At 45.4% G+C, this 24,387-nt stretch overlaps 1 protein-coding gene across 3 annotated transcripts; it reads left to right on the top strand.

Annotated features, from left to right (window-relative positions):
* Positions 1-3,028: 3,028 nt before the first annotated feature.
* Positions 3,029-23,858, top strand: mtmr3 (myotubularin related protein 3). Of its 3 annotated transcripts, XM_024439006.2 has the most exons (21): positions 3,029-3,227; positions 6,331-6,410; positions 6,739-6,812; positions 8,210-8,299; positions 8,496-8,612; positions 10,620-10,702; positions 10,831-10,997; positions 11,094-11,190; positions 11,480-11,593; positions 11,880-12,091; positions 12,385-12,516; positions 12,725-12,836; positions 13,420-13,615; positions 16,984-17,169; positions 17,459-17,629; positions 17,933-18,081; positions 19,039-20,596; positions 20,851-20,961; positions 21,086-21,174; positions 22,245-22,271; positions 23,355-23,858. In XM_024439006.2, the coding sequence occupies exons 3-21, from the start codon at positions 6,768-6,770 to the stop codon at positions 23,524-23,526; spliced, it is 3,828 nt and encodes a 1,275-aa protein (XP_024294774.1). In that variant the 5' UTR covers positions 3,029-3,227; positions 6,331-6,410; positions 6,739-6,767; the 3' UTR covers positions 23,527-23,858. The 3 variants fall into 3 exon arrangements, with proteins under 3 accessions (XP_024294774.1, XP_024294775.1, XP_024294776.1); XM_024439007.2 differs by lacking the exon at positions 22,245-22,271; XM_024439008.2 differs by lacking the exons at positions 21,086-21,174; positions 22,245-22,271.
* The last annotated feature ends 529 nt before the right edge of the window (positions 23,859-24,387 follow it).

The raw sequence follows: 24,387 nt of genomic DNA, 5'->3' as shown, positions 1-24,387 counted from the left end.
CCTTTACTGTATTGTTCAATTTGGTAGTAAACACTTGCACATGTCTTACTAGTTCAGAGGATTTGGATTGTATGTATAGATATATAAATATTACACATTTACTGAAAATGATATCATATGTTCTTGAACAAAATGTCCTGACTATATTGAAATGGAGTGTACAGATCTATTAACCAATCCCATATGAGCCAGTTCTGGTCTGGCAAGCTTGCCCATGATTTCGACCTTCTCTCAGGGTAGTCTTGCTTCTTAAAGCTTTACTGAACCAGTCACTCTCATCACTGGTCAATACAATAATGAATTAATATAATATCAGAAGTAAACAGAAGACAGGATGGTTCTTCTGCCATATGTTATATGGGATTATGGAAGTTTTAACTATGGGAATGCACATGGAAAACTAGTGGTTGGTTTTTGAGAACAATGGCAGACTATTTTGTAATCCGTTGGTGACAATGTTCAGAAGTAGGTCATTTAATCGAATGGTTTTTGTGAAGCAAACGAGGAGAGGAATAATTATAAAATGGCTGACATCCTGACAGAATTGACTCTTCCATACTTGCTGAGCAGATAAAGTATATGTGCTTGACATTATATACCTCTAAGGATGAAATAGGGGAATTTGGAAATCCCATATTAAACTATGATGAACTTTCCTTTGTTTTAACACCTAATTTTCTGTCTCAGTGATACTGTATATGGGAGTACTTAGAAGTTACTTTTCTTGTATGAGATATCCTTGTCTTACAGAGAAAAATGTACTACACTGAACAAAAATATAAACACAACATGTAAAGTGTTGTTTTCATGAGCTGAAATAAAAGATCACAGAAATGTTCCATACGCACAAAAAGCTTATTTCTCTCAAACGTTGTGCACAAATCATTTGTACATCCCTATTAGTGAGCATCTCTCCTTTACCAAGATAATCCATCCACCTGACTGGTGTGGCATATCAAGAAACTGATTAAACAGCATGATCATTACACAGGTGCACCTTGTGCCGGGGGACAATTAAAGTTCACTCTAAAATGTGCGGTTTTGTCACACAACACAATGCCATAGATGTCTCAAGTTTTGAGGGAGCTTTCAATTGGCATGCTGACTGCAGGAATGCCCACCATAAACCGCATCCAACATCGTTTTAGAGAATTTGTCAGTACGTCCAACCGGCCTCACAACCGCAGACCACGTGTATGGCGTCATGTGGACGAGCGGTTTGCTGATGTCAACGTTGTGAACAGAGTGCCCCATGGTGGCGGTGGGGTTATGGTATGACCAGGCATAAGCTACAGGCAACGAACACAATTACATTTATTGATGAAAGTTTTGATGCACATATATACCGTGACGAGATCCTGAGGCCCATTTCTTTTAAGGTATCTGTGACCAACAGATGCATATCTGTATTCCCAGTCATGTGAAATCCATAGATTAGGGCCTAATGAATTTATTTAAATTGACTGATTTCCTCATATGAACTGTAACTCAGTAAAATACTTGAAATTGTTGCATGTTGCGTTTATATTTCTGTTCAGTATAATAAATGGATGAAAATGAATGGATTTACACTGATCCTTATGGATACTTACCTCTTCACGTAAACCTCATTTCATTGTTTGAATTTTGCATGCAATTTTATATTGGTCACTTGGAAAGGGATTATACTTTGATTTGTATTATTGTTCTGGCACATTGACATTGACTCGGCACTTCTCCCTTTTTACACTGGTGAATCCCATGCATGTTGCAATTGGCAGTTTTGGTGACAGACAATGTGGAGGTGTAAAACCTTTACCCATTACCCACTGGTTAAATGTTGTAGAGAGTGTGTGAAATTATATTCAACTGACTGAGTGGACTCTTTGTAGTATTCATGAGACAGGTTTAATATGTGAATAAGTTGGGGAATTCCAAAAAGCAGACATTTAGAAATTAGGTTTTGTTAAGCATCATGATTATTCTGGCCTTTGTCATAGATTGTGATTTGTTTGACACAGGGCTTTGTTTAAACTGGTAAGGGGAAATGCAAAGCTTTGCATCTTTTTTAAATTGACCTCCGTCACTGAAAGGTGTAAAGTGCTAGAATAGTTGGGTCAGCAAGAATATGATTGTATTAGTGATTTACCGTCTATGAGATTTGGTTTTGTTCATAAAGGGATTTCAAATGTTGTTTAACAATATGTGCTCTAATGTTCCAAAAGTGAGCTAACAAGAGTAGACCTCTTAAATATCTTAGCCTCTGGCCCCACCTCTCTAGTCAAAAGAAATGTCATAACCTGTTAAAACAGATAATCTCATGTTTCAAGGCATTGGAACCTGTTAAAGAATGGATACAAATATGCTAAGTGTCTTTCATTCACATATGTATCAAGCCATCATCCAATACATTATTGTATAAGATCCTATGTGTGTTGTGTTTTTTGTTACCACTATCAGGCTTCACAGATTGGTCTCCATTCTGTAAACACACACACACACACACACACACACACACACACACACACACACACCTGATAAATTAGCTAACATTGCAAATAATAAAGTAACTAGCTTCTTTAACATTGACAATGTGGTCAACGTAGCTACAGTATCTATATTAATAAGGTTGTAATAGTCAAACTCATTTGTTGTCATTTTTGGTTGAAAAGGTAAAAGGTCAGTGGTGAAACGGCAAATCGAGTAAGAACATTTTCTCAGAGTTTCCAACTTATAAATCCGATTTGCAGGATCGTTCTGGGGAAATTTCCCACTGGGAACATAGGAGCTTTCGATAACTCCGATAGCACGTGAACGCTGCAATAAGACAAGGAAAATGGGTTATGGCTGGTTTTCTACATTCTCTCTGGTAGTATAAGGCATACTATCAATGTATGTAAAGTTTAGATATATGTAAACAAAGATCGTAGAATTAGGTTTAAAAACGTGTACATTTCCCTTGTATTTATTTATGTGTTTACATCCTCGCGTGGTTATTTTGCGTGTCCCACCCATATGCAAATAAACGTGATTACGTTGCGTCCACGTCGCGCAGAATATTGGGTTGAGGCAGACACTCTGAGGTTGAAGAATCGCGGCGATGGCGACTTGGCTCTTCTACCGGACAGATTGAAAGTGTCCTCGGATATGACTTGTATGTATTTCTTAAAGTGTAGTTTATTGCAAACCCGGTGCACGGATCTTCAATTGAATGATTTGGCATTTCCATTCTCATTGCTTTATACATGGTGAGTACGCCGGTTGTCTCCTTGCTTCGGTGTGTTTTGACAGAGGCCTCGGTTTTGGGGTCCGCCCTCCATCTCATAACAACAACAAAAACTGTTCCAGGCAGACAGAGAGCTAGCTAGCAATTGCCAGTGCTGACTGAGTAGCTACGATGAGTAACTAACTGTAGGGGAAGACGAAGCAAAGCTGCTTTGTATCCAAACAGCAACACATCAAAATCATAAAGCGACCTATCATTATCAAAGCGTAACGTTAGTTAGCTGCTTGCTAGGTTACGTGCGTATTGTTTCGATAGAATGTGTTTAACTAGCGCTTAGTTAGCTAACGCGTTAGCTAAAATAGAAAACTGGTGTAAACAGTTTGATACGTTAGGTATGATTGATCAGGGAAAAATATGGCAAATTGTTAACGTGACTTGGCTAACTAGTACTACAGACTAGTCTGGTAAAATGGTCCGTAGTAAAGGGCCGTGATGTGCGTCGACGATAGTGACTGACAGAGAATGGATATTCGGAGTTAAAAAACAGCTAGTTAGCTAATCGTACGTTTATGATTATTCTCGCAAACTAATGTTAATCTTGAGTTGGCTAGTTAGCTAGATAACTATCTAATTATGTTTGTTGAAATGGCTGTTTTTCTACAGCTCTTTTCGCCTTATAGTTGAGGCCGTTAGCGAACGTTACATAGTTTGCACTAGCTAGCTAACATTATGCCAGGTGATAGTTTATATTCCCATTGCCTTGCTATCTAAAAGATAGAAAACAGTCAAGAAAACAATCTTTACAGAAAACAATCTGTAAAGAAAACAGTCAAGACAAACTGCTAACGTTCATCAACAACGTTATCTGGAAGTTTATGATTGGATTAATTATTACTAATACGTAACCTTTAGTGCAAGTATTGGGAAAGTTATAGATCACTCGTGATTCACCCAGCTAAAGCCAGGCACAGGACATGCTCTTAACTCTAAAATAAATACATTTTATTCGGCTGGATAGATATATTTTGATAATGAGGACTATGTGTCAGCATTACAGCTAGACCTATTTATGCACATGCAACTCCTCAACCTTCACTTTCCCCAATAACCTTACACAGATCCTGTCTCTCTTTCCTCATGATTTTGGTAATTTAGCAGACACTCTTATCCAGAGTGAGTGCAACCATTTTCATATTTGTTAGTACTGGTCCCCTGTGGGAACCCACAACCTTGGCGTTACAAGTGCCATGCTCTTAACAACTGAGCCACGCCGGACCTCATATCCTCTTCATGTCACAGAGAGTGGAAGTATTCACTTTGAGAGATGATGGTTTAAGCCTTTGGTTGAGTGCTGCAGGTTCAGATTAGATGCATGGAAGTCACATGACAGGACCAAGGGGCTTAGCCTGCCTTGTGTGACTCTGAACACAGAGCCAGACTGAGCAGAGGTCATGGGTCACGAGCCCGCTGAGGTAAACATGCTGATGTGTGTGTCTGCAGGCCAGTGTGTGTGACATAGATACGTTTTATCAGTCAGTGCCAGCAGGGAGGAGCAGGGTGCCTCTGGAGCATGCACTGCTACCGCTCAGTAAAGTGACAGAATGACTTCCCTTTAGGCCAAGCCTAGGTCTTCTCAATCTACACTGAGCAAATATGTAAACGCAACATGTAAAGTGTTGGTCCCATGTTTCATGAGCTGAAATAAAATATCACATAAATCTTCCAGATGCACAAAAAGTTTATTCATCTCAAATGTTTTGCACAAATGTGTTTACATTCCTGTTAGTGAGTGTTTTATCCTTTGTCAAGATAATCCATCCCTGGGGCGGCAGGTAGCCTAGTGGTTAGAGCATTGGACTAGTAACCGAAACTACTAGGGGTAGCTGAGGAGTATTTTTCTGTCTGTAATAAAGTATTTCTGTCTCCCCTTTTGTGTGGGAAATTCATTTTAATTGGCCGGGCATGGCTCACCAGTGGCCGGGCATGGCTCACCAGTGGCCGGGCATGGCTCACCAGTGGCCGGGCATGGCTCACCAGTGGCCGGGCATGGCTCACCAGTGGCCGGGCCTAGGCCCACCCATGGCTGCGCCCCCACCCAGTCATGTAAAATCCATAGATTAGGACCTAATTTATTTATTTCAATTGATTGATTTCCTTATATGAACTCTAACTCTGAAAAATTGTAAAAATTCTTGCATGTTGTGTTTATTTTTGTCCATTAAAAGTTGGTTCAGGTTCTACGCTTCAGAAAGGGCGCATTGGGTGCACTGGGAATTTTGTCTAGTCACTGCTAGACAGGTCAAACTCAATGGCATGCTCCAGAGGTGGTGTGTGTGTGATCCTGAACCTGTCAATCAACTGTCTTCCCTTGATCAGGTTTCAGTCTGCAGGTTCTGACATTTACAAGCATTTTGTGGGCCTGCAGGTAGGTTGCATATCTTGAACAGAGATGAGACAATGAAGGTGCAATGTAAAATAATGTGAAATTGCTCTGTTGTACAAAGAGCAGAGATGGATTTCTGTTTCACAGCTGGTTCTGACACCATGCTCTTACAGTTGGTTTGTTGGTTCTGTGTTGGTTTGGGACCTTGTAGTATTTGACCTGGTCTTCAGCCAAGACCTACAGCACCATCTGGGAGAGAGTTTTTCAGTTTCTATTTCAAGTTAAAGATGACATGAACCGGTCTCTTGCAAAATCTGTCTTTTTTTTTATTTTTTATTCACATTAACCAAATGATTTATGACTAGACCTAAATATGAAATGTTTGGCAGTCTTATTTTTGTCATGCTCTGTGCATGAAATATAGCACAGTTTGTGTATTTTTAATTTAAAGAGTCTCACTGTAACATTGATGTTTGTGTTGATTGATGAGCATAGTAAACTGTGGCTAAAGTGTACTAGGTACATTACGTCTTTCCGTTCCCCAGATGTTTGTGGTGTCTCTCACCTACTTGCAGTCTACTATAACCACCAGCACAGCTATGTTTACCAGGGAATGAAAGGGTCTATTGTAGATTGAATGTTCCAGTGAAAAGTAAGCAGTTTGCAATGTTTAGAAGCGTTAGCAAGTTAACCATTTTATTCATTCCTTAGAACTCATTTGATATTCTCTCTTTTCCTACAGAATTCAATGTCTTCACTCTAAGTCAGATTTTCACAACGGGATCATCAGGATAGCACCTCATCTGTTGCTAGTTCTCTTTGGTGAGTTGTAAAACCGGTGCACACCACAGTTCTCACTAGGCAATTTGTTGAGCTTCCTATCATTTTTAAGTGACGTTGAAAATAACATTCTGGTCTGTATGAAATGTTCCACACGTGACACAGAATGTCTGTTTGTGTGCCCTACCCTCCAAATCCAGCGACTGCGGGGTATTACTCTCATCCATGTGGTCACTGGAATAAGATGCACGTTAAATGAAAAGACTAGGTTCCAGTTTGTGGAGAAATCAAATGAGATTGTTCTGTTATTTAAGATGAAGTAGGAAAGCATTAACAGCACCTTTCTTTCTCTGTCTTCCACTGTTTACAGACTGAGATTTGGGGTCAAGTGAGGAAGGCATGTGTTCCTTGTCCAGTGACCCACACTCCTTCACAGGGGCCATGGTAAAGTGCATCCTGATCATGGGCGTTTTCTGTCTACCAGTACAGAATAGCTGCTGTCTGTATGTGTCTGCATAATCGGAACTCTCAATTGATTGTCAGCCTTTTTAATCAGCTGTGTTTACTGGTAGCCAGATGGTTGCATCAGACGCACAGTCAAAGTTTCACCCTGTCTGATGCCTCGGGAGTGTATCTTTTATTTAGACTGGAAGCCTTTGAGGGATATGGAGCAGTATTACACCCTGGTCAGTCATTAAAGAGCGTGTCTGGCGGTGTGTGTGTGACCGTGTGTGTGTCTCTGACCGGGTGTATGTGTGTATGTCTGCCAGGATTGACATTAGGAGTAGCCCTATAGCGCGGGGCAAGTGATTTGCCTGAAGGTCAAGTGCCTTTCAGACTTTACTGTCAATCGCTGATGTGTATGTGTGTCTCTGCCTGTGTCTGTTATGCGTTCCTGTGCCTGCCCTCTGGCTGGCCCCTGCAAAGTGTTACCCCAGCCGTGCAGACGGGACACTGTCAGCTTGGCTCCCAGACAGCGGTCAGTTGGTTGGTTGGTGGGGCTGAGGTAGCAGACCCTGTCCTTTCTGTCATGTCTATGGACCACCCTAATCTCTCTTTGTCCCTGGCACTAGTGCCATCATGCTGTCACTGGACTCATAGACGATCCTAACCTAACCGCTCAGGGGCTCCAGCCCCCTGTTTTTTGAACCCTGAATAACAATAATTGAACTGATTCTGTGTTCATGCCACACATTCCCATCAAATAAACCCTCTGTAGGTTTCTAAGATATGCTGACCTTCTATTGGGCAGTAGGTATGCAACATCTAAGAGCTCCTCACTATAGCATGGAAGGGGGCAGACAGTTTGCAAATGGATACCAGTTGAATGGATCTAGATACCCAAATTCAATTTGGTCCTTGATTGTTTTTAAACACACTTGGTTGTAAATAGATTACTTATGATATTTTCTACTTGGCGAAGTGTGCTCTGTAGCCGGTGTCTGTTTTCTGGCTCAGAACTGGATTGCACAGACCCGCTTTAGTGTCATGCCAGGCTGTCAGCCAGAGTTGAGGCACTCTTAGCAGTGGACTTGTGTGTGTGTGTGTGGAGAATTGAGATTGCACAGGGATGATTCAAGACAACACACCTATTGAGAGTTTGTTTTAGCATCAACACTCTATCTTCCTTTGGCTTCATCATTGGCTATTTGAAATCCTATTCAGTGAAGTTACTGTTAGAGGTATGAAAACTGAGGTTAAATCTGTGAGTGGTTGGAGAATGGCTACAGTTGAAGGTGCTTGTAACCGGTGAATGGGGATAGTAGTGGACTATTGAGTTATTTTACAAGACATGGGTAATGATATTCCACATCATCAACTACACATTTTCTGAGTGGCAGGAGGAGGAGGGGCAGGAGAGCATGGAATGTATCCAGGCCAATCAGATCTTCCCCAGGAAGCCCCCAGTCCTGGAGGAGGAGAGCCTGCAGGTGAGAACACTAGATGTCTGGGCTGGTTAGCACGATGACAAGTCATGCCAGTTATCGCAAAGTCATTTCTATACGTGTGTCAAGTATGTGTAATGGTCATGTCTGCACATAGTTGTGTTTTTATATGGCACCTCCTTTTCAAGTGATCTGCTTCTGTGCCCTTTGATCTTTGATATCTTCCCTCCCATGGTGGCAGGTGCCCTTTCCCGAGCTGCATGGCGAGTTCACAGAGTACGTGGGTAGAGCGGAGGATGCCATCATCGCCATGTCCAGATACCGCCTCCACATCAAATTCAAAGAGTCCATCGTCAACGTAAGTACTGCTGACTAACTAAGTGAAGGCTAGGGAGTTGAAAAGCACACAGTTTAATTTCACAGTGTCTGAAGCAACTCTGCAGCTGGCCAGGACAGTGACACCCTATTGTCTCCAGTCTGTCTGTGTATTGAGACTTTTTATGAATGGAGACTGCGTGCTGGGGCCAGTGACAGTATGCCACTACTGTTGTGGTGGCCAGGCAGACTGTCTGGAGAGGACATTTAGATGGACTTGGTGATAGATAGTCATTGGTAGCGGTGCCGCGAGACTGTTCTTAGCAGGTCTGCTTTTGCACTCGGTCCTTAGCTTTTCTCTTTCCACTTGCCGTTGCCATGGTTGCAACAATCCCGTCAGTGATGCACAACACATTCATCCTCTTCCCCTTTTTGCCATGTTGACTATATAGAGATTGTATTTGTTACCAATGTGTGGTGATTTTGAAATGAACATAGCATTACGCTGTTTTTATGGACAATTCCCTCCATTTTCTAACAAATGACACTGCTTTACTTCCTCTCACCATCCTGACATGGTACAGTAATAGTACTGTAGTAATGGTACCATAGTAATAGTGCAATAGTACTGTAATAATAGTACTATAGTAATAAACAGCCTTGTTGTGCAGGTTCTGCTCCTTTTGGATTAGCATGATACAGTGTATGGTATGCAAAACATGTAGGCCTATGTCACACACAATCTATTTGTGTTCCAGTCACATCCACACTAACAGTGTACTGATCTGCACTAGAATGTTCCAGCTCTTACCACGTAGCCGACCTATTTGGTTTTATGCCATTGTTGCAGTCAGTCAATCATGTGTTTTGTATTATAGCGAACTGTCACTGTGTTCCATGCAACAGAGTGCGCGTTCTCTTCACACCCATTTGGATAGGATGGTAAAGCGCTGGCGTCACATGGCTGTGGTTCATCGCTCACAAATCTGCCAGTGGGGGCGGGAGGCGCAAAGAATGGAGCGAGAGAACTCAGTGAGGCAGGCCGTTGATTTCATTGTGTGGCCCAGATTGGAGCTGTAGATTACAGAGCAGGAATTAAAACAGAGCTGTGGGATGTGAGACTAAGGAATCTGTGGACAGTCAACAGGCTCAACAGAGACACGGCTTTAATTCAGTTTCTCTTTTCTCCTGTTTTGAACTACAGAGTGAGAGTTGTGAGGTGTCAGTAAGTGCCTACCCAGCAGCCCCTGCATGCCCAGTGTGGTGCCCAGACTGGGCTGGATGACATCATGGCGACGTGTGTGTTAACCCGTTGCATGTCATTGGACTGTGTTGGAGTTGTGACACAGCATTAGCTTCACTCTCAGAGCCACTACAGAAAATAAAATGTGCTTTGGGTGAAACTTTTAGTCAAAGTATGCATTTTTCTTTATAGACTCTTCAAAATCTGCTCAAACATCTTGTTCAAAACATGAATGAATCTAATGTCGTTTTGACGGTATTTGCCTAGATCAGATTAGGGTGTTTATTAGACAGTGTGTGGGAATTTACTGCACTAGGATCCAGCACTTTTACATAGTGAATCAGTAAACGATGGAAGAACATCAAATCAGAAGGCAGTATTCGAGGAGATGTGAAAATGACACAACCTTCGCCTGGAAAATACACTTTGACAACTAATGCCGCTGGCTTACGTTTGCAGCTGTAGGTGTGAAGGTACAGCATGTGCTCAGATGGATTTCATGGTGACAGTGGTGTAGCCTATAGCATTCCCGGCATGATCGGCATTATCACAGTTGACACGAAACACTAACTAGCCTACCAACTGGATTTGAATTTAGACATTTCGTGGGTGTTGGTGCTGCACAAGCATGTGATTGTGAGTTCTGCTAACTTCTTTTAGGATGGCCCATTGTTCCGATGTTGAGCACATCTAGGCCTAGACCCTGAAGCTAGCTTATTTGTGTGAGCGTGGAGAAAAAATTCAGCCTGCTGGTTTGGAGATTGTGTGACTCTGCTGTTCCTGTGTCTGTGCGTATTCTCTCACCAGGTCCCTCTGCAGCTCATAGAGACTGTGGAGTGTCGTGACATGTTCCAGCTCCATGTCACCTGCAAGGACTGTAAGGTCGTCAGGTAAGACCACTGAAACGATGCATGCGTGTTGCAAACGCTATTTTATTTTTCTCTCTCTCTCTCTCTCTCTCTCTCTCTCAAATAAACTATCTTTGTTTAGGTCTATGATTGTGTTGCTTGTCTCCCAGGTGTCAGTTCTCTACATTGGAGCAGTGTCAGGTGTGGCTGAAGCGGCTGAGTGCTGCGGTCCGGCCCCCGTCTCTCCTGGAGGACCTCTTCTCCTTCGCCTTCCATGCCTGGTGTGTGGGCGTGTACGCCGGGGAGAAGGAGCAGCAGGGGGAGCTGTGCAGGCCAGGTACGCTGGCGGTGATACTGGTGTCCTCTGACCTCTACTCAATTGGTGACAGACATAAGTCCTCACGTGTCCTCTGTTTCCCCGTGTGCCCGTTAGGAGAGCATGTGACCTCCTGGTTCAAGAACGAGGTGGAGAGGATGGGCTTTGACACTCAAAACGCCTGGAGGATATCCGACATCAACAGCAAGTTCAGGTATGCGCAGCCAACCGCCCCCGCTAACAGCCTGCATCCTACAGGGCTGATCTGATTACCAGGCCGCCCAGGGTAGTGCCGTGATGACCGTCTACTGTCCCCCTGCTGCACACACTGCTCTGTGTGTGATACAAGGCTGGTTGTGCTGTTGTCCTCCACTGATAATCAGCCTCATGTAGATAAGGGCCTAGCCTGGGATTAGGTGTCTGGTGATAGGGGCTTATTAGAGGCATCACACAGCCTGTGCTCCTGCTCTAACCACTGTCCCTCTCTCCTCTGGCGTTGACAGGCTATGCTCTAGCTATCCACAGCAGCTCCTGGTGCCAGCCTGGATCACAGACAAGGAGCTGGAGAATGTGGCAGCCTTCCGCTCCTGGAAGAGATTCCCGGCTGTGGTGTTCAGGTGGGTCTGTCGGTCTTTGTAGTGAGTGAGGAAGAACGGGGTTGTCTGTGAATACAATGCAAAGCAAGGACAACTCCTTTCACCTTGAGGTTTGTTGCATGAGTAAAGGGGGGGATTCTATCTTTGCAAAAGTCATTTTTTGGGGGGGACCCAATCCTCTCACAGGAGACGGTGTTATTGACTCTGGAGGCCAAATGGATCAGTGTTGCTCCATGTTGTTTTTTCAGTGCATTTTTTTTCTCAGTTATTTGTCTCCTGACTGTCCCATGCCTCTCCTCTCCTCCAGGCACCAGAGCACGGGGGCTGTGATCGCCCGCTGCGGCCAGCCGGAGGTCAGCTGGTGGGGCTGGAGGAATGCAGACGACGAGCACCTGGTCCAGTCCATCGCCAAGGCCTGTGCTGTAGATGGCAGCTCCCGTAAACACCTGGCCATCGGATCCTACACCAACGGAACCAATGAAATCAACGGCACCAATGACCTCGTCGACACAGACTTCGGTCAGTCCTTGACATGCACACGTACCTCACACAGTGCTGAAGCAGCACCTTCCAATCTGTTTGTGTGGCTTTGCTGTGGACATTTGGTTAAGCGATGTGGCTTGTCTGGTAAAGTGAGGGGCCTTTGACTCAGAGAGAGCAGACCACATAACTCAGTGCAGGTTCACTGTCATGTGGGGTGTTTGATTTATGTTCAATCAGATTTATATCACATAAAAATAAATGTCATTTGATAATACTGACTGTTACAAGCTATGCAGAGATTTAATTTGTTGTCTCTCTTTGTTTGTCAGAATCGTCCCTGACGAACAGCTCGGAGGTGGAGACACTGGCCATCCAGCCACAAAAGCTGTTGATCCTGGATGCCAGGTCCTATGCAGCGGCTGTGGCCAACAGAGCCAAGGGAGGGGGCTGTGAATGCCCAGGTAAGACGGCTCATCTCTGAGCCAGTGGCTCCAGTAGACTGAGGTCGATGGTTTTGCACGGAAGCAGGTTATTGTCAACTTAATGCCAACAGAGCAACTGTCCTAACTCACTATCCGCACTATTTTTCTGCACTAAAGTAGTTGTTTTGGTAGTAATGATGTGTTATTTAACCACAAACGGACTCTCACCATGTCCTACTCCATACAGAGTACTACCCCAACTGTGAGGTAGTGTTCATGGGCATGGCCAACATCCACTCCATCCGCAAGAGTTTCCAGTCCCTGCGCTTCCTCTGCACCCAGATGCCCGACCCGGCCAAGTGAGTTCTGCCTCTAGCACTGCAGTGGAGCTCCGTTAAGATTGGGCTCACAGTCCAAAATGTATTACACAAGCAGCAACTCCCTACCCCACTCCAGTTTGTTGTCATGGTGGCGGCGTAACTGTAGTAACTCCAGCTGTGTTTTGGCCTAGGCCACACATTTGGCTTTGGTTTAGGGAGAGCTGGCCCAGCCCCAAAGTAAACAATCTCTTTCCATCTGAACTCAGAGATTCCACCCGCCGTTTTGTAATTGAATCACAATGACTCCCTTGAAGCAAGAGCACACTGTTGAAACTACTCAGACAAGACAATGGCCAAACAGAATTCAGAACAGAATTCAGACATATTAAAGATGCAAATTTTTCATTTGGGACAGCTTGAAAACACCCTGTTATGTTTCATTTGTATAACAGCCTCTTTACTCATTACACTTGGAGCAGGTCCTTAGTTTGTCTTTATCTAAGATGGGGAGTGGTGTTTATAAGTCAGTGCTTAGTGCTTGGTGGGACTGAGTGTATGTGAGTGGTTTGTGTACACTACAGTGAAGCTGTGTATTCAGGAGATGATGCCATTCTCTCTGTAGCTGGCTGTCTGCTCTGGAGAGCACCAAGTGGCTGCAGCACCTGTCTCTGCTGCTGAAGGCGGCCCTGCTGGTTGTGAACGCTGTGGACCGCGACCACAGGCCCGTTTTGGTGCACTGCTCTGACGGATGGGACCGCACGCCCCAGATCGCCGCCCTGTCCAAGCTGCTGCTGGACCCATACTACCGCACCATTGAGGTAGGCTGGCTGGGGTGATCATTGGGCCCTGTTGCTTGATTTGAAGAGGATAATTTTAGGTTGATTTAATCATTTGACCAGCGGTCTGACGTCTGATCTCACCACTAGTGATGAGATGGGTGTGCTGGATGCATGTTGCATCGGAGCTTCTCAAAGTCATCAGGGGGCGTGGTCGAAGGGTGCGCACCTCATCTCTGCTGTCACATCCAACCTGGTTCGATATTTGCTTTTAATGCAGACGAGAGCATTGAATCCAGTTTGACAGATATAAGCTGGTGAAGGGTACCATGAGTTTTACGGTGCGTTCAAGACAACTGGGAACTCTGTTAAATACGACGTCTAATAATGGCGTCAGTGATCTTCAGGTTGGAAAGTTGGACCTCTTTCTAGAGGCCCGAGTTCCCGAGTTGGAATTCTGAGTTGGATGACCGTTCAAAACTATTTTTCCCAGTTGGAGCTAGTTTTTTTTGTTTTTGTTTAGACTTCCCAGTTGTTTTGAATGCTGCATTAATGCTCAGTGGGAGACTGCAGGGTATTCCCTTTTGAGTCAGGACCCAAAACTCATCCGTAGTGACCAGTGAATGTATTCGGTCACATGACAGCTCAATCAGCTGTTCGATTTCATTTACCGGCATGTCAGCTGAGCCAGGATCACAGTCAAACGGATTGGGAAGTAGGTCCCAAAGTGCTCTTCCAAGCCTCTGTGGTGAGCAGTCACCACTCGTGTGGGACACTTGGTGCTGTTTTTTTGTTAGAAACATGCACAGCCGAGGGAAGAGGGGCATGGTTGACTTTTGAAAGACTCTCCACCAATAAGAATTCTTTCCTCTGAATCGAGTGACTCATCTGTAGAATGTTTTTGTATTTCCCATGCATGCTTGCGTTTCCCAAATATGTCTGTTACATAGGCAAGGAGACCGTCTTTTCATTACACAAAGTTAAGAAAATCCTTTAAAAATAATATATATATATATTTTTATTTTTTATTTTTACATCTATTGTGAATGACAACAGTCCTTCTCTCAAAGCGAAAAGTCTTTGCAACACTCCCCCTTGATAACCACCGAGCCTCGGTGTGAAATAGTTTTGCAATGTTCTATCAGAGCATGACAAACAGGCGTCCGTGCAGTGGATATGTTTTGATGTTGTTTACAATCAAAGTTGCCTATTGCAGTATATCTGAGTTCTGTGCTCAGCTCTTGCTGCTAGTTTCTCTCGGCGTATCATACAATGCGTCCATGTGGCAGAGGGAGACATTAATAACTAGAGGGCAGGGGCCTGCCTGCCGTCCCGCCATAGATGGAGCCGCATCTGTGCAAAGCCCATCATTCGATCCCATGGAAACTGTTTTTCGTCAATATACCCGATCGGCACACTGAACATCCCCTGTGCCGTTTCATAGTCGGGAATTGTGAGACAGAACAATATGTGCTCGTGAATAGCATCCTGCGACAAGTACAGTACCTGTCAAAAGTTTGGACACACCTACTCATTCAAGAGTTTTCTTTATTTTTACTATTTTCTACATTGTAGAATAATAGTGTAGACATCAACTATGAAATAACGCATATGGAATCATATAGTAACCAAAAAAGTGTTACACAAATCAAAATATATTTTAAGTTCTTCAAAGTAGCCACCCTTTGATGACAGCTTTGCACACACTTGGCATTCTCTCAACCAGCTTCACCTGGAATGCTTTTCCAACAGTCTTGGAGTTCCCACATATGCTGAGCACTTGGTGGCTGCTTTTCCTTCACTTTGAGGTCCAACTCATCCCAAACCATCTCAATTGGGTTGAGGTCGGGTGATTATGGAGGCTCGGTCATCTGATGCAGTACTCCATCACTCTCCTTCTTAGTCAAATAGCCCTTACACAGCCTGGAGGTGTGTTTTGGGTCATTGTCCTGTTGAAAAATAAATGATAGTCCCACTCTGCGCAAATCAGATGCGATTGCGTATCGCAGCAGAATGCTGTGGTAGCCATGCTGGTTAAGTGTGCCTTGCATTCTAAATAAACCACGGACCATGTCACCAGCAAAGCAGCCCCACACCATCACACCTCTTCCTCCATGCTTCACGGTGGGAATCACACATGCTTAGATCATCCGTTCACCTACTCTGCGTCTCACAAAGACACGGCGGTTAGAACCAAAAATCTCAAATTTGGACTCGTCAGACCAAAGGACAGATTTCCACCGGTCTAATGTCCATTGCTTGTGTTTCTTGGCCCAAGTAGGTCTCTTCTTCTTATTGGTGTCCTTCAGTATTGGTTTCTTTGCAGCAATTTGACCATGAAGGCCTGATTCACGCAGTCTCCTCTGAATAGTTGATATTGAGATGTGTATGTTACTCAGCAATTTCTGAGACTGGTAACTCTAATCAACTTATCTGCAGCAGAGTTAACTCTGAATCTTCCTTGGCCAGTTTCATCATAACGCTTGATGGTTTTTGTGACTGCACTTGAAACTTTCAAAGTTCTTAATTGTTTTGATTGACTGACCTTCATGTCTTACGAGAAATGACAGTCCATCATTACTTTATCTTATTTGAGCTTTTTTTTGCCATAATATAGACTTGGTCTTTTACCATAAGTTTATTTGGTTATGTCATGATTCCATATGTGTTAGCCATTCACCGTGGGAATGATTCAAGTGCAACAGTGAAGTGTGGCCTTTTCCTTTGATCTAAGGGCACTTTCTGGTTGAATTTTCTTTTTAGATTTAGATTTAAGGTTAACCACATTACAAGGTTTTTGAGATACAAAGATGATGTTATATTTTTTTGTATATTAAAAAAACATGCGTTGGCACACACCCAGAATAATAGTTTGTGTGGAGGTGCTGACACAGTGAAGGCACAGTGAAGGCACAGTGAAGGCACAGTGAAGGCACAGTGAAGGCACAGTGAAGGCACAGTGAAGGCACAGTGAAGGCACAGTGAAGGCACAGTGAAGGCACAGTGAAGGCACAGTGAAGGCACAGTGAAGGCACAGTGAAGGCACAGTGAAGGCACAGTGAAGGCACAGTGAAGGCACAGTGAAGGCACAGTGAAGGCACAGGGATGCCGAAACGTTGGTAAATAACCATTCAATTGCCTGGAGTTTATACATGGAGTGTGCAACTTTCTTTGTTTTGACATGTTTTATGGTCTTCTTTTTTTTTGTTGTATATAACATTTTTCTCACACGATTTTGGAAATTCTCCTGCGACTCCATTTTCATATCGAGCGACCCCACATAGTTTGCGAACCGCTGAATTAGACATAAACAGAGGCACATTTACATGGTTGGCTGAAATACATATTTGCCCGTATTGTCCTATTTGAATTAAAATGCACCTCTAACTGTTGATATATTCTCTCTGCAGGGTTTCCAGGTGCTGGTGGAGACTGAGTGGCTGGACTTTGGTCATAAGTTTGCTGACCGCTGTGGCCACGGGGAGAATTCGGAGGATCTGAACGAGCGCTGCCCGGTGTTCCTGCAGTGGCTGGACTGTGTGCACCAGCTGCAAAGACAGTTCCCATGCTCCTTTGAGTTCAATGAGGCTTTTCTGGTGAGGAGACCTGAATAGAATGGAATCAAACTCACTTAGTCATTTAGAATCTGAGAATTGAGAGTTGGATGCAACTCAAATGTTTATATTTGGATTAGTGTGAATTAGTCATTTATTGGAGTGAGTTACTGTTTTATATCTGGCTGTGAGACCGGGATCTGTAATTACCATGGAGAGTGCTGTAATATTTTAGGCTCAGAGATGCATAGAATTTTTACTTTAACTATCATGATCATACCTGGGATTTGAGCATGCTCCTACGTACGTGTGTGTGTGTGTGTGTGTGCAGGTGAAAATGGTGCAGCACTCCTACTCCTGTCTGTTTGGCACCTTCCTGTGCAACAGTGGGAAGGAGAGAGAGGACAGGCGCGTTCGGGAGAGGACTTGCTCCGTGTGGTCACTGCTGCGACCAGCCAACCGCGTCTTGAGGAACATGCTCTACTCCTCCCACTCCGAGACTGTATGTCTGAGCTCTGTTTGCTCACCCCTTTCATATTGGAACATTCACTCCATGCCTCAGATACAATGGGGGGACTTTTAGGGAACACCCTGGAGTGCTATAACTTATATTTGTCTACTTAAACTGTTCACGGTCCTAGACCTAAGCAATGTCATTTTATCTATTTAAAACTGTGTTTTTGTGGCCGCTTAGTTGCCGTTGTACTTTTTTTTTTGCCTTGCTTGCTCAAGTGTGAATATTGTTTTCTGTCACGTATTTATTTACAAGCCCCTTCTATATCTAAAGTTGTGGCTGTTGTTGTAGGTGCTCCACCCTGTGTGTCACGTGCGTAACCTGTTGCTGTGGACGGCAGTCTACCTGCCCAGCTCCTCCCCCACCACCCCCTCTGATGAGTCGTGTGCACCGTATCCTGTGGTGCCAGGTGCCAACACAGAAGACACACCCCTGGGCAGGTGAGCCTGCCACTCGGCCATTTCCTCCCTCATATAAGGTAGACCCAGGTTGAGGGCCCCACAGCATAACCTGCTCAGCTGGCCTAACTGCTTTTGACTCGCTCAATGATTTGTCTGGGAGATGCACTGATTTTTGTCCTCTGCTTATTTTATCTCTCTTGATTTTTGTCAGTGTCAGTTAATCCTCTAAATTCTAAGCCCTGTCTAAACTGGGGGGGTATTGTTTTAAGAAGGTCATACCAAGTGTCATTTAGCTATTTGATTTAGAATTTTAAGACCCCTTTTTAAGGAATCAAAAAAATATTTGAAACATTGAATTTAGCGTTACTGCTATTAGCCAATAGAGACGCGTTGAAGAATAATAATAATAATAATAGTAGTCATATTAGTTTTGTAGGCCAAACCTTTCGGACGCTACAGACTTGTGAGAAGACCGATTTTCGGGAAGTCTCGTGATCTGTCAAACACTGCTCTAGCTCTGCCACCTTTCACAGCAGATGCGGAAGGGCGATATCGGCGGGCCCGCAGAAATTGTAGGCTAAGGGTTAAGGCTGTTTACAACATACCACAAAGTGTTTTGTTTTTGTGACCATTGTTATTGACGATAACTGTGGTGAGGACGTGGTTCAAAAACAATGCTGGATTCCTTCCATACTTTATTTTCTGTGCAAGCTTAACTGTCTAGTTTTCCCTTGATGATCGGCTCATGGGGATATCGCTTAATTACAATGCTAATCTTACATCTTCTCAATCACTTGAGCTATGCTTCGCTCCATATTTTCCCCATTTGTGGACATACTTGTCTTAATCCTGAACACACTGTAGTGATTAGTTGATTATATACCCAACCTCAGCTTCAATCATGAGAACTCAAAGACACTGAGCCATTGTTTAGGGATGAAAGGCTGTTTTTTCCCACATGCTAATCAACTCAATACCTCTTTCCTCCTTCGAAAGACGTCCGAAGACCCGTTCCTTCGATAACTTGCCCAGCGCCTGTGAGCTGGGGAGCTCGCTGGCCCCAAACCGGCGCTCCAGTGACCCGAGCCTGAATGAGAAGTGGCAGGACCACCGGCGCTCTCTGGAGCTCAACATTGCTGTGGGGCCCGACGCAGGGGGAGCTCAGGAACAGGATGGGCGGGCTAACGGCCAGCCTATAGCAGCAGGGCCTCAGGCAGGCATGGACGACTCTGAGCTGGAGGACAGCCCTGAAGGCCAGCAGACTGAGCTGAGAGACAGAGCCTCCAAGGGGTCAGTAGCAGCAGGAGAAGCAATAGAGCTGTCCATTGAGCTAGCTGTGGCAGAGGGACAGATGGAGAACATTCTCCAGGAGGCAACGAAGGAGGAAGCTGGTGCTGAGGCTCAGCGAGAGGTTAACGCTACTGCTGCCGTGGCTCGATCTCCGATCGATGCTAATGGAACAGAGACTGAGAAAGAGGTCAAGGCAAGTGATGCTGAGACTGATAAACAAGCTAACGCCAATGGGGCTGAGACTACTATAACTAATGGTCATCACCCAGGGAATGGCACAGATGAGCCTGAAGAGTCTGGTGTGTCTCCAGCCAGTCCCCCCTTACCCACCGATGTGTCCACGGATGTTCCAGAGGAGCAGGAGGCCCTAGAGAGGTGGGAGTCAGAGGAGCTGGTGGAGCAGGTTCTGGAGAACTGTACTGCCCAGGAGGAGCCAGAACACAACCCTACCCCCAGCACAGCCCAGCCAGCCCCCGCTGCCCCTAGAACTTTTACCAATGGCTTTGGAGAGAGGACACCAGAGGAGCCAGAGACAGCTGTGTATCTCCTCCCACTAGAGCCTGAGTCCAGCAGACACCACTCGGAGGCCCTGGTGCAGGCAGACCAGAGGTCTTCCCTCATGGAGAGTTCCACAGAGACTCTGACTGAAGAGGCCTGCAGCAGGCCAGAGGCCCCAGTGCAGGCACCCATCTGCCCAGGCCCCCAGCCCCGCACTGAAGGCAGGAGCCAACTTTCCTGTCTCAGGAGAGTGAACGGGGAGGCAGAGCCAGAGCAGGGGGCATCCAGGACTTTAAATGGAGGACACAAGCGGCCCTCTGTCAGTACCTTCCAGTCTTTGAGTGCTGAGCCCAGCAGGGAGGGTCTATGTAATGGCGAGAGCTCAGAGGGGGAGTCCTGTGGTGGCCCTCACTGGGCCAAGGTGAATGGGGAGCGGGCCCAACTGAGCCGCCAGGTCTCCCTGGCCTCCTGCAGCTCCCTGACCCTCCATCGCCGGGGCAGCTGCTCCCAGCACCGCTGCCTCCACACCTTACTGGGGCGCCGTGCCGCCACGCCCAGCCCCGAACAGCCGGCCCGCAGTCACCTGGACGACGACGGGCTGACGCTGCACATGGACACCATCCAGCAGCGGCTGAGGCAGATTGAGGCAGGCCACCAGATGGAGGTGGATATGCTGAAGAAGCAGGTGCAGGAGCTGTGGAGCCGCCTGGAGAGCCATCACCACGCAGCGTCCCTCAGGATCAACGGAGACATCGGAGACGAAGTGGTAAGACCCAGGCTCGCCCTGCAGAGGGAGAACTTTTCAGTTAATTGCCGTAACAGAGTTGATTTGAGTCAGAATTTTCCCAAACTACTTGATCAGACTGACAACGCTGAGGAGTTTTTGTTGTTGTTATATTTGTGAGAAGTAGAGAACTTTTGAGGATCTAGACATTTGAGAGGAGAACCACCTAATTATGACTATTTTAGTAAGATGTGAAATTACAAAGATGCTGAGTTGTCTCATTCCCTCTCACTCAGACCTCAATGACAGACTCTGAGTGTAACCTGGACGCTAACTGCCTGTCGCGCTGCAGCACAGAACTCTTCTCCGAGGCTAGCTGGGAGCAGGTGGATAAGAATGACACGGAGGTAAGCTGCCTGGCCGAATTGGATGATACACTAGGGGACGTGTATAAGGAGTGGAAGCTGAGTGATGGAGTATAGTGGCTGTAGAGATGCTAGCTGAGAACTTCAATTTGGCTGCCTGTTGCAGGTGACCCGCTGGTACCCGGACCACTTGGCAGCTCAGTGCTACGGGTGTGAGAGTAGGTTCTGGCTCGCCACCAGGAAGCATCACTGCAGGTAACCAACCACAGGCTCTTATCCTTGCTATGGTTTTAACTAGGCCCTGGATGCCCTCAGACGCACTGCTATCACATCTGAGACTTGGCTAAGGAGACACTACCTCAGTTCAAGATTGTTGATTTCAGTTTGTTTTGAGTTTCATGCTTTTGTTCCGTATGGGTCTTTTTTGGTTTGCAGATGTGATTTACCTTATTATGCCCGCAGGTGGCACTGATAAATGACAATGAAAGTTGTCATTCTATCATTACCGTTCTGTTATAGAAGACAAACATTTCATTTTTTTTTTCTTCATAGGTCAGATGAATGAATTTCATCTTTGGTTTTCTCATTTCCTCATTGCTATCCTTTACTTCCTGTTATGTGGGGGCAGCTTCAACATGTTGCCACTGCTATTTTGATGCCGCTCCAGATGCATTTCCACGCTGCTCCAAAAGCCGCATATCAATATGCTTTATCAGTGCTTTTGGCCTACTTGTTTAAAATCATCATTTGCTAATCCATAGTCGGCAAACTAGTTTCCCCCGCAACGTTTTTGTTCACACAATCCTCACAATGCCTCATCGTAGCCTGAATGGGTGCAGCTAAGTTGAGTGTTTTCCCTGTTAGGCAAACTGGTGCAGCTAAGTTGAGCTGTGACAAGGTATTTTGGCTTTGAACCCAGCTGTAAACGTGACAATCTTATTGTAACACTGTGTAGGGATGATTGCAGACTTATATGGTATAATTGAGTGATTATTTGAATGCGATCATTCAAATCAAGGCCATTCAAGACAGACCTTTTCATTCCCTGTGCTACTGGTGTTGTCAAGACCATGGTAAAGGAAAGTTTTTTTTGAATCCGAGCCAAAATGGGAGTGGCCTATAACAAAGTGTAGAGTTTGTTAGATATGGAACGGGGAAAGTAGGGGTTTTATCAGTATCTGTGAGTGTGGTAGGGAGAAAAGTAGCCTGTTGCCTGTCCTTGCAGTGCGGACTAGATGAGAGGGCTTGTGAGCCTGGTCTGAGCCAATCTCTGATGTTTGCAATTGTTCCATTCTCTACCCCCCCCTTCCCCCTCTCCTCCACAGTGACAGGGAGCATGTCCAAGAGGCCTGGTGAGATACAGCTCCGCTGTCCCCTCTCTCCCCTCTCACCTACCTTCCCTCTAATCCTGCATCGCTCCACCTTTTTGGTTGACTTCATCCTAACCCACCCCCACCCCATACTGAATGGCTTTACCCCACTCAGTCTCTTTGTTGGCAGTATTCTCTTCAAGAAGCTCAGATGGTTCTCACATGACCCTGATGGTCCGCTCATTTCTGGTCCCGTTGGACGGATGAGCATGAAGCTGAGCGTGGCAGGCAGATGTCTGAAAAGATGATTTAACAACACCTGTTTTTCGTGGCAGTGCAAGGGGTGCATTTAGGGAGTGTGCTGTAGTGGAAGGTTGAGGATTTTAGTCCCTTCACCAATACTTCCACCTGGAAACATCTAATCGGTGACCTAAGTGTTGAGCCGCTAGTCTAAGAAGGTACAGAACAGCAGGAGCATGGTACCCCTCCCCCCAATAGCACCTCATTATTCTGTACCTAGGCCTGTTCACTTCCTGCCACAGTGCTGCCCCCTGCATCTCTCCCCTCAGCATGCTACAGGAGTCTGCTGAGTGCTTTAAGACATGATGTGACCAGGCTGGATATAAATGTTGCAGGGGGATTTTAGTGTGTTTATATATACTCTCGGGACCACTTGGAAAGTAGAATTTCCCCTATGAAATGCAGCCAGTCAGGTGAATGCTGCCATTGTGGTGTGTGAGAGACCAGCATGTTCTTACTTGCGAAGTATATGCATGGTATGAGCTCTGCATTAGTTACCTTATGACTAGTTACTTGAAGATAATACATTTATTTGTATTTTATTTCATTATTATTAAGTTGAGCTGTGTGATTTGCTGACCTGCCAAACAATATTGATCCCTGATGTTAGACTGCCATTGCTCTGTACTGGTATCGATGAGGATACTGTTTCTTATCAGGGCCTCACTGTTACAAGTTATGATGGTTATAAAGATCATGCACCTTTGATAAAAAGGGTCTTACTCTTAAATGATGCTTGGGTTTTTGTCTCATACCCACTCACTGACTAAACAGCCCCTCTGTGAGCGAGGCTGAACCTGTGCTGCCTCTGTCTCCACCCTGTAGGAACTGTGGGAATGTGTTCTGTGCCAGCTGCTGCGACCAGAAGATCCCTGTGCCAAGCCAGCAGCTGTTTGAGCCCACTCGTGTGTGTAAGACCTGCTATGGCAGCCTCCAGATCAATACAACTCCCAACCCCATGGAGCTGGAGGAACCAATCACAGCCAGCTCCAACTAAGGACCTGGGAGGGGCGCGGCCTGCCAGCCAGCCACTGACACAGCCAGGCACACTGCTGAGAAGCCCAAGGAGCTGCAGAATGTCCCGTGTGTGTGTTGCAAAATATGGATTTTCATGTATATAGGCCCGCAATGCCGGATGTAGTGGAGAAGGTGAATTAGGTATTTTTTTGTGAGATGCTAAGCACTTTGAATGGTGGTTATGCACAGGAATGAGTAAATGGGCAGACATATGGAGGGAGGGGGGTGTGTGTGACAACAGACAGGACTGCTGGTAGTGTTGGTGGAGGGACTGCGATGGAGTGAGGATAGCCTGCCTGGTCCCACTGGCCAGGGGGGCACAAGAGTGTCATCTCTGAATGATGCTGCAAAGTCTGAGGGCTTGTGTTCATCTGAAACATTTAAAAAAATGTATTTTTTACCCCCACTCACATTTCTCTCTGACGAGAAGTACCATCATCCATCCTCTAGTAAAAGCTCCAGTGCTTCAGGAACCTCTTCCAGTGTCCAGAATAGGGCTGGACTGTGATGGCAAGACCTTTCAACGACATCTGGGGAACACCTGGATGAACTTGAGCAGAATTCTAACTTGAGTTATGTGTCTGAGGTTGGGACTCTACCCTAAGCAGGGAGAGGATTTGTGAGCCACTGAGATCTAACAAGTGTTAGTTTGAAGGGCATCAAGGTATGAATCCTCACCTAGCTGGTTTCACTTTGCCCTCTCTTGGTGTGAATAGGTGCCATAAACCGATAACAGACCGTGTGGATCAGGGGTCAGCAAGTCTGTTCCTGGAGTGACGCAAATATGGCAGGATTTTGTTCCAACTAGGCACCACGCCTGACCAACTGAGCTAATTGATCA

The sequence above is a fragment of the Oncorhynchus tshawytscha genome, linkage group LG12, assembly GCF_018296145.1.
Source record: "Oncorhynchus tshawytscha isolate Ot180627B linkage group LG12, Otsh_v2.0, whole genome shotgun sequence".
NCBI lineage: Eukaryota > Metazoa > Chordata > Actinopteri > Salmoniformes > Salmonidae > Oncorhynchus > Oncorhynchus tshawytscha.
Note: the sequence above shows the minus strand (reverse complement) of the source record. Positions and strands in the feature narration are given on the sequence as shown.